General features: G+C 42.0%; 1 protein-coding gene across 1 annotated transcript in view; it reads left to right on the forward strand.

Moving 5' to 3' along the window:
* Positions 1-9337, forward strand: part of LOC138053965 (deleted in azoospermia-like) — a 10741-nt gene extending 1404 nt beyond the window's left edge. The window contains exons 4-7 of the mRNA XM_068900710.1: positions 275-329; positions 893-958; positions 5309-5348; positions 9054-9337. Of these exons, the coding sequence (XP_068756811.1) occupies positions 275-329; positions 893-958; positions 5309-5348; positions 9054-9331 (439 nt within the window). The 3' untranslated portion in view covers positions 9332-9337. The remainder of the gene's footprint in view (positions 1-274; positions 330-892; positions 959-5308; positions 5349-9053) is intronic.
* The last annotated feature ends 663 nt before the right edge of the window (positions 9338-10000 follow it).

Below are 10000 nucleotides of genomic sequence, written 5' to 3' on the forward strand. Positions count from 1 at the left end.
TTTCGGCTAATCAGCCGGTTTACATGTTAAAGTTTTACGCTGCGTGAAAAAGGGTGAAACAAGCGATAACAATCAGCCCATTTGTTCCAACATGGGTTCTAACCTCATTAAGAAAATTATTTTGTTCCAGGTATTGACAGAAGTTTCGTTACAGCAACCTAAACCTATTAACTAAACAATATTCCGTTTCTAGTTTTTACCTCGACTACTTATTAAATTAATTAAAAACACGTAATATTAAACCTTTATCCAGCATTTCTTTTTTTTACATTAGATACGGATTTGTTACTTTCTACCGGGAAGAAGATGCACAGAAAGTAATGAACATGGTAAGCGAAACTTAAAAAATTACAAAGCCACCTTGACGAGAGAATGACAAGAAATGTCTTGTTTAACAGCTAGAGTGGTTTTTTATCTCTACCAAAATCAGTGGCAAGTCCAGGCTGTGTTTTCCACAAATTCACCACCTTTGTACACATCGAAAGAGCACACGTTCTATCGGAAGATCTTGTAATTTTAACTAAACTTTTGGTGAAGGTCGCGTATTCTGCTGTTTTGCCGAATTTCGATTCTTAGGCGTGTTTTCGTGCCCGTTTTATGACGGCGTGGGCAAACCAAATTTGGGTGAAAAGCCTTCAAAGTGCGAATAAAGGAGATAAGAATCTTTGAATCACTCATTAAATAACTTTGCCATTGCGATAAGGCAGGCCTATTAAACAAGCGAACGCTGATTTTGATAAATGTACAACCTGATCACTAGATTCAGCTACTTTAATATGTTTGCATCATCCCACGAGTCATTTAAAATTGACTTAGCTTCAAGTAACCTTGGAATAAATTAACAGCTTGTTTTTAATCTTCTTTTGCGCGTTTTTACGATTTTATACTTTAGGGAACTATTTTCTTCAAAGAAAAACGATTATGTATATCTGAAGCTTTCAGGAAGCCTCAGTCAGTAGTAAGTACTGCTTCAATTCCAGATTGCAAATCGTTTAATTCGTATTTGAACCCATGAAATTCTTACTCAGTGCTCATATCGTCTAAGGGCCTCTTTACACGAGCGCGGGTTGCTTTTTACCCCGGGTTGAATCGCCGCGGCGGGTAACCCGGGTCGGTGTCCAACCCGGGCTCGTGTAAAGAGGCCCTAATAAGCCGAAGTAATATGCGCCATTGAATTGGGAAGGACTTGTTAAAGGAAAAATGTCGCGTTCCAGCGATCTCGATACAGATATCCTTGGATTTTCTGAGGCGTTTAATTTTCTGGCTGTTCCAGGAAATAAAGTTGTGGAAACATTTCTTCAAATTGGACGACAGCTGAAGTGGCCTAGAATGCTGGCGCAAAAACGTCTGTTGTCGGCCTCATTTTACTCGACTACGTACAAAAAGAATCAACTTTGTTCACGAAGCAAAAATGTCGGGCTTATTGCTTTCTCGATCTAAAATGCGTACAACGGGTCCTGCAATGATTGTTTTCTGGGCCCGGTTGCACGACGGCAGCTCTTTTCCACCAGGTGAGGGATAGCAATCTCTTCCGATCTCGTTCCCAGAGCCCACGTATCTGTGGGCTCTGGGAACGAGATCGGAAGAACTTCAGCATTTTAATTTCTTCAATTTTCAGTAACCTAGCCTGTGTACAGCCGCCCGCTCTCCGAAAAAAAATCGGAAAGGAGCGTTTGTGATTTACCCGGTTGGTAATCGCGTTCCGGAATAATTTTTCATGCATTATTGAGTGATTTACGCTGACCAAAATTTACATGGCTCAATAACCAATAGGAATGGCTCTTGCCACTTTTTATTCCTTTTCCGAATTCCCTAATTAGGGCAACGAACCGGTTTGTCAAAAATGGAAGGGCTAATTTCGGTCGGAATATTCCAACCGAAATAAGTGGACCACCTCCAGAGGTGATCCCGAATATTCCGATCGGAAGAAACCGAAACGGACCTTTCCATTTGATTTCCGACTGAAATTTCCAGAATCTTTGGCATTATGGAAAGCACCCACGAACTCATCGTAAAATCCCTCACGTTGGTTCTCACGGTGTTGATGTGGAAAAATAAAAGAAAAAACCCAACCAAAACTCGTTGTTTCAATGATGTAATGATCGAAGGGTAATAACCAATCAAATCATTTTCCACACATTCCTGGAAAAATCACATGGTATTGAACACGATTTCCAACGATAAATCACAGACGCACCTTTCCGATTTTTTTTCGGAGAGCGGGCGGCTGTACACAGGCTACAATAACCTGACCCACGACCTAAGAATTACCATGAGTAATATTACCTTGTTGCTTTCATTTCGTCCATATAATGTTCGATGAAATTGAGCAAGGATTGGATAAGATTTCAAGTCTCACGCATTGAGCGTGAGTCTCACGCATTTCGATGCAATCTCACGCTCTCACGCCGACACGACCATTTCTCACGCATTGGCACTTTTCTTAAAGGTAACTCTACCTTTTAAGCTTTCAGAAGTGCTGATGAATTCCGAATTCATTCCTAAGTCGGCCAATGTTCAATCTGTTCGTGTACGACCAATGTTCTTGTTTCTTCAGGACTTTCACTCGTTAATATATGAATTATAGGCCGATATGTTAGCTCAAGCTGACCATAATAACATGGACTCTCTTAGCAAGCAGCATGAAAGAAACAAAATGGCGGACTCGACGGTGCATTTCCAGCGATCTGAAAAGTGCAAATTTCAAAAAATTTCCCCAGGACCTCCCTAGAATTGTTTGGCGCCTCCGGCACAAGAAACACAGCCTTTGGCGCAATCTCCAGCAAGCATCTCACGCTTTGGAAACTTTAAGACTTGAGAGCTCTAAGTCAAGAGAAAAAAATTCCAAGCTAACGAGAGCAAGCTACCCACGGTGACCATGCGAACAAATGAATAAGAGAACATTTAAAACAATTCTATCCGATCTTCTTTAGTAAACTAAAGGAACGAGATCGAAGAAAGAATGCAAGAAAAAAGTCAACAATACGAGGTATTCTGGGTGGTCAGCAAACCAAGTAGTATCCCCTGCCAACAAGATGTAACTTAAATGACATACCATGTTCGTTGCTATAAAGGGTCATCTAAGCCAAAATCCTATTTCAGATTCTGTTATGGAGAACCTTCCAATTTTATTACGTTTTATTAAATTCTTTTTTCAAGGCAGTAGAATAGAAATTGAGCAAACAGAATAGAATTTAGGAAATCAGAACCGAAATTTAATTAACAGAACGGAATTTAAACATCGAAAGAACAGCGGGACAGAAATTGGAGCAACAGAACAGAAATTGACGCTGTCCTAAATTCTGTTCTGTTGTACAACGAACCGAGAGAACCTGGGTATGAACCAGTTGTGCATTATGATTTATGAAGGCTTTTCGCGCTCAAAGAGAATTTATTCCATTTTCAACATGGCTGCTCGTCGAGACGGTACTGATCATGGTCTTCCCGCTAGATGCATTTCTCTGCTTCAAGAGGTTAAAGACCTCATCGAGGCGCACGCGTCGGAGAACGCAAGTCAATCGGCCGGCGATTTGCGTCCGTCAGGCGACTCGGGCCCCTCGAACTCGTCGTCTGTGGCCACTAACGAGACAAGCCAGCAGCGCGTAATGAGCAACTTTCACTCGCTGTTTGCGCCATACTCGAGCTCCGCCGGGACATCTTCCTTCTCAAAACCTCCGCCTGCCAAAAAACAGCGCACGTTCTACAAGGTGAAGGAGACGTGGACACATGAATTTTTTTGTCTTGCGTCCACAACAACTACTTCCGTGCCTTCACGTGCAAAAGTTCCTGTAGTGTGAGAGTTCGTACACTGACTTGCAGTGATCGTGTCTTTCACCTCACGAAGAAGATCGATTACCCTCGGGTCAATTGCCTCAGCACCCGAATATGTCACAAGGATGTTAATCACCCAATCAAGGCGAAACAATATAATCCCAACCATCCGCGTTGCGGTTACTCCTTGCAAAACGTCTTTGAATATCAACAACATAACCTTGCACACATTCTCTCATGAAAGCCAGTTCAGCCTAGTTCAGATTCAGGCTTCGCGCGGTAACGAGATAAGGCTAGAATAAGTTCTCTTTGAGCGCGAAAAGTCTTTATAAGTTATAATGCGCAACTGGTTCATACCCAGGTTCCTCTCGGTTCGTTGTACAACAGAACAGAATATTTAGGACAGCGTCAATTTCTGTTCTGTTGCTCCAATTTCTGTCCCGCTGTGCTTTCGATCTTTAAATTCCGTTCTGTCAATTAAATTTCGGTTCTGATTTCCTAAATTCTATTCTGTTTGCTCAATTTCTATTCTACTGTCTTGAAAAAAGAATTTGATAAAACGTAATAAAATTGGAAGGTTCTCCATAACAGAATTTGAAACAGGATTTTTGGCGGAGATGACCCCTGATACGTTGCAAAAGCCCATTTCCGACTTGTTGTTTTGCTCGGCTTCAAAACAAATCTTTCAGCGAAACCACTCAAATGAAAATAGTTTGATTTGGATAAAAATGCTGAACCATTACAATTTCAGTGGTTTTACAAGTGGACTCGCTTTCAAAAAAGAGGCGAATAGCAAGTCAAAGTTGACGTTTGCTCGATGCATTAATTTGCTTCGTGAGTTCCGCCCTTATCATAAAATTGCGTATGTCTCAGCACTTATACGACGCTCAAACAAAACCACTTTGCCGTTACTCCATAACTTGCGTTCTTCTTCAGATTACTGAATTGCATTTGTAGTAGATGTGAGTAAATTGTTGTCACCTCCCAGTGGATATAATTGAACTACATTTGAGATTTCTTAGAACTTTCAAGGAACTTGAAAGACGAAGACGAAATGACAGCAACAAGGTAATATCGCTCGTGGTAATTCTTAAGTCAAGGGTCAGGTTGCTGAAAATTAATTCAAGAAATTAAAATGTTGAAATTTGTAAGATAAATACTAACCTTCACCCTTTACTCGTTACCCTTTACCCGCTACCCGTTACCCGTGGAAAAGAGCTGCCGGTTGTTCCAAAGCCGATTAACTGAATTAAGATTGACTTCTTCCAATTGACTTCTTCCAATGTAAAGTTTTGCCGAATATCAGCGTTGAACCGTATTTGGGAGTAGAGAAATAAACTCCGTGGTTAATTTTTAATCCGGGAGTAGCGTTAATCGGCTTTTGAACAACCGGGCCCTGGTTCATAATTGGGAACAGGTGGAACAGGCTAAGCAAGGTGTAGGGAAGGAAGGAGTGTAGTGTTATTTTCACAACTACCGCGGTGGTAAAGAGTGGTTGACACTATTAACCACATTAAACTCATTCGTGTGCTTTCAGGCCCATCAACAGCCAATCATGATGACTGTGCCAGTTGCAGGTAAGATCCAACCAACGTTAGTCGCTGTTTTCCAATTAGTGGGTTTCAAAATGCGGTTTGAATTGAAAATCATTGCGTTTACAAGTACAAAAGTACGGCAAGTGCATTCCCAAAAGGATGATGTGGATGGAGGGCACTGACGAATAGTCATTGCCAGCCAGAAAACCGAACTATAATCAGTTAAGGCTGGCCTACAGCATTTCTGCACAAACCACACCATGTGGAAAACAATCATTTAAATTACCGACAAGTTTCAAACAGCACGGCACCATTCGCGTTTGAACGGTCGGCTTTGCCTTTGTCAAGATCTCTCCCTCCAGTTGAATGTTGTCCGGGGGCTGTTCTCCTTCGAGTGAACTCTTTAATTCTGATAGAAAGTGCAGGACTTGGAAGTCGCCACCTTATCTTTTATTTAGAACCAGTAAGAGCTTCTATTAAATTTACATTTTTTCCTTAATTCAGCACCCACAACATGGGCATCTTCCTCTTCCACAAATATGACAACAGTCTACTACACATCCATGAATCATGTAAGAATTATAAGCTAATTATTTAGATAACTGCTAAGTTTCTCGAGTTATATGGAGAGGGACAAGTCAGAGGTCTTTCAAGCTGTAATGAAAGCAAAGAAACTTCAATAAAAGTGAATATTTTGAGCAAGAACCGATACAACTAACGTTGATTGATTTAGTAATGTCCGATATTTCGGCTGGCTAAACCAGCGTCATTCTGGTACAATGAGAGTTGCGCAAAATTACTTGCTCAAAATCTTTACTTTTTCAAGTTGTGATCAAGCATGTTTATCCAACGTACACCGGCAGGAGTTTTGTCCACGGTTGCACGCTTGAAAACTCGTAAACGAAAGCGATGCTGTAAAATCAGTGGAATCAAGGTCAGGTGGATGAGTAGCTTGCACCACAGACGAAACCAACCCCTGTTTAGGTACATCTGCGAACCAGTGCCAAAAAATCTTGCTCTGGGCCCCTAGCAGCGTACCAGGATTTGAGTACACGCCATGATAGGTCCTGTTAAGAAAAACAATCCGGCAGGGCTGTAGTCAGTACGAGGCAAACCAGTGTTGTCTTTAAAATGTACTCATCACAAACACCTAAAATACCTAAGAAGAGAATTTAACTATGGACATTGCCTCAGTCATAATTTTTTTCTGGCTACGGCCCAGACAATTGTTCGATAAGACTGGTAATAGCTAATCAGATTAAAGGGAAATTTAAAGCGCTCGTCCGCTTGTTCGTTGAGTCCGTTGGGGGTCCAGAACAACGATCTCGGTCTCTAACCGGTGGTAGATTACGTGTGCGATGCTGGCTTGTAGATAAACGTCTTAAAAATTCTGTTTTCATTTCATTTTGGACTTATTTCCCGCTGTTACACTGTGCAATGTTTCGTGCAACTTGTCTCGCAACGCCATTTTAACAAACGTTCACACATTACGAAACAAGTTGTTTTACGGGTGTTACACTGAGCAACGGTTTCATATGCAACTTCTCTCGTTTCGATGATCTCATGAGGTTAAAGGAACGCCGTTTTCATTGGCTGGTGCCGCAAACTGTTGAGACACAAATTGCAGGACAGATGCTACGCTGTGCAATGCTTAAAAAAATCCACCTTCTGCAACGGTTTCTGCAACTGGTTTGGCGGCGTTTTCGGCCTTTGCAAAGTATGTTACGTTGGGCAATGATTCGTGCTACTTGTGTCGCAATGACAGGTTGCGCGAAAAAATGCAGTGTAACAGAGCCTTTACAATCTTGTGAAAACGAGATTGTGGGAGTCTTTGGTATACCGCAGCATCAGTATCTTTGCTTTATGGGCCGATACCGATGTCAAATATTCGACATTACCGCGGTCGGATCGGAAAATATCGATTCACGTGATGTTAGCGAGCTAGGAGTATCGTTCGGTGTTGTATCGAAACGACATCGATATCGAAGAAAAGGTCGTTGTCGTATTGATAGAATATCCGCATTCCGTCTGTCGAAAAAATCTCGCTTCACTTTCTCGGCCAGTCAAAGGTTAAAGAAACTCGGTTGCTCTCTCGCATTTTTCTGTGCATGCTTAGTGTCAACTTCATCCATTTATTTTTCATTAGTCACTCCCTTCGGGGCTCTTCAGGACTAATTTACAATTCTGTTGGCCAGACTGCGTGTTACGCAGTTTACTATTGCTGAGGGAAGTAAAATATACACAACATGCATAAACTGTATTCCACCTCGAATTTAAGAGTAGCTTATACAGCTAATTTCTTCGAGACACTGTATGCCCCCATATAGAACAACAGACCAGACCACGACATCGGAAACGCCGTGCCCAGATCAGTTTTCGAATAGTGTGTTGTTTCTCCAACTTCCTACTGAAAGTATATGAACAGGAGTTGCGAGACAGGGCCAACGATTTATTGAAGACTTGAAAGTCTGGAATTACAAAGGCGGCACTTTCCCCTCTGTTGAGTGTTAGTGCAGCCGGTTCAGCCTGTTGAACCCAGGACCTCCCGCACGGTAGTCCGATGCTCAGCCAATCAGCGCTGAGTAGTCAGTGTGGTGTTTCGCTGTGGTTCTTTTTTTACGACACTCAGTTGAAAATCCGCGCAATCTTGGAATCGAACTCAAGAATATCCATAACCCGGTTTACCTTGTATTTATACGTCTTGCCTAAAAGCAAAACTACAGTTTCGTCGAGGTTAAGTCGTGTTGAGAAGGATTAAAACATGAAGGCGCCACGATCTGGGGATACCCCGAGGTGGTCGCCTTGGGGAGTAGAACGAACGCAAGCCTGATGTCGTAATCCTATTTGGGGTTTGTACGCTTATGTTCAGAAAAACATTGGTTCTTCCCTGATCAACAATGTTAAGTCTTGTTGTGCGGTACGAGTGACTACCAAGAGCATCCCGAGGTGTTCACGGGTAGTCAGGCTTGCGTAGGGGTCCTTTATCAGCGCTTCTTACCTCTGCGCCATTTGTAATTTAGTTGCCTTTTGGGAAAGTCGATTGTCCTGGTATGTGTTTGTTCTGTTTACTAGTCCGCCTTTTGGAAGACATCCAAACCTAGTTAGCGCGTAACTGGGTGTTCAACAAAAGTTTTATCTCACTTAACCCAGGATGAAGTGTTCATTCTCGGATGTCGCGTTTCTGGCGTTCTGATTGGCCCAATCAATCTGAGCTATCATCTTTTGTACCCTACGTCCTTACAGGGAAACTGATTGCGCGTTTGGTTTTGTAAGATTGCAACATCTTCAGGTGATGAAGAAGTGTATTTTCTAACAATTGCGATTGCTCCTTTGTAGGAGTCGAACCTACGACCTTCCAATTACTAGCCACAGAGCTGTAGAGATTCGTGAGAGATAAGCCATTAATCTTGGAATATGAGTTCGTCTTTCGGACGTTTTGTAAAATTGAACCTGTTCAGAGTTGAATGAATTTAATACGACAGTTATTTCATTTGCGTATGGTAAAGGGCCACTGGTTTGTCAGCGTAAGTTGTTATGTGTACACCCTCTTTAAATAAAGTTGATTATTATTATTATTATTATTATTATTATTATTAAAGATGAGATTGGTACTGGCCAACTCGGCGCAATGCGCCTCATTGGCTATTTACCTTGTCAAATCTAACGTGCGCTTCTGTCATAATTGTTAATGAATATTCAAACAACTTGGCTCTCCCCTGCCGATTAATAATACACTTCTATTTTCAGGGAGCACAGATGCAATCTGCAGTTCAGATACAACCATCCAGTGTCAGGAACTGGTCACCGGTAGCAACTCCAGGTGTAGGTGTAAATCAAATCACTCAGCAGCCTGGAGCAGTCTACTGGCTCCCCCTTTATTTCTGCTAAACATGCGACAAGTTGGTAAAGACAAGCAACTGTTGGCCTGTTTCGCTAGGATAATTTATACAATAAGTAATCACTCAAGTCCTATCTGCGCTGATGATTTCCTTGTGTTTGTCACGCATTCACTCAGGAAAGCGTGACAAGCCAAAGGAAGATTTTGGTGGGACTGCATGACAGGGCTTTATGCATTTAGCTAAGATATTCGCGCACGCTTATCTTTTCTCTTAGTCTTCGCTTCTTCTTGTCAGCAACCGGCCTGAGATTGTTTTTCCCGGTGCTAAACGAGAGAAAGGATGCGAACAAGAATTGTTGCCTTGAGGATAAAATACTGAGGTCCCATTCTCATTAGTTTCGAAATTCCACGTTCTCTTTCCAGCGAAAACATAGCACAACAATTTTTTCGTTTTCGCCAGCTATCCCTAAAAGCCCCCCAAAACAATAAAACAGCAACAGAATAAAAAATACCCCCACCTTTACGTCAAAAGTCTCAGTTTAGCTCTATCGACACCGACGCGTTTCCCTCTTCTGACTTGAACGTTTTCAAAAGTCTCCTGCCGTTTTCACTTGTGCACACTAAGGCCGAAGCGCTTTCAGTTTGGGAATTTCCTTTTTTGTAGGTGTTTGCAGGCGATTATAGTGGATGATAGGCGAAAACGATCCAATAACTGTACACACTGTTCTGCAGGGACCGCAGAACTGCAATTGTATTTAGCTCAAAACGAAAATTGGCTTTTCAGGAGAACGAATCTTCTTTTCTGCCTTTCACTAATAATAACTTACAATTGTCGATGAGTCGATGACTCATCTTG

The sequence above is a fragment of the Montipora capricornis genome, chromosome 1 (assembly GCF_036669925.1).
Source record: "Montipora capricornis isolate CH-2021 chromosome 1, ASM3666992v2, whole genome shotgun sequence".
NCBI classification, from domain to species: Eukaryota; Metazoa; Cnidaria; class Anthozoa; order Scleractinia; family Acroporidae; genus Montipora; species Montipora capricornis.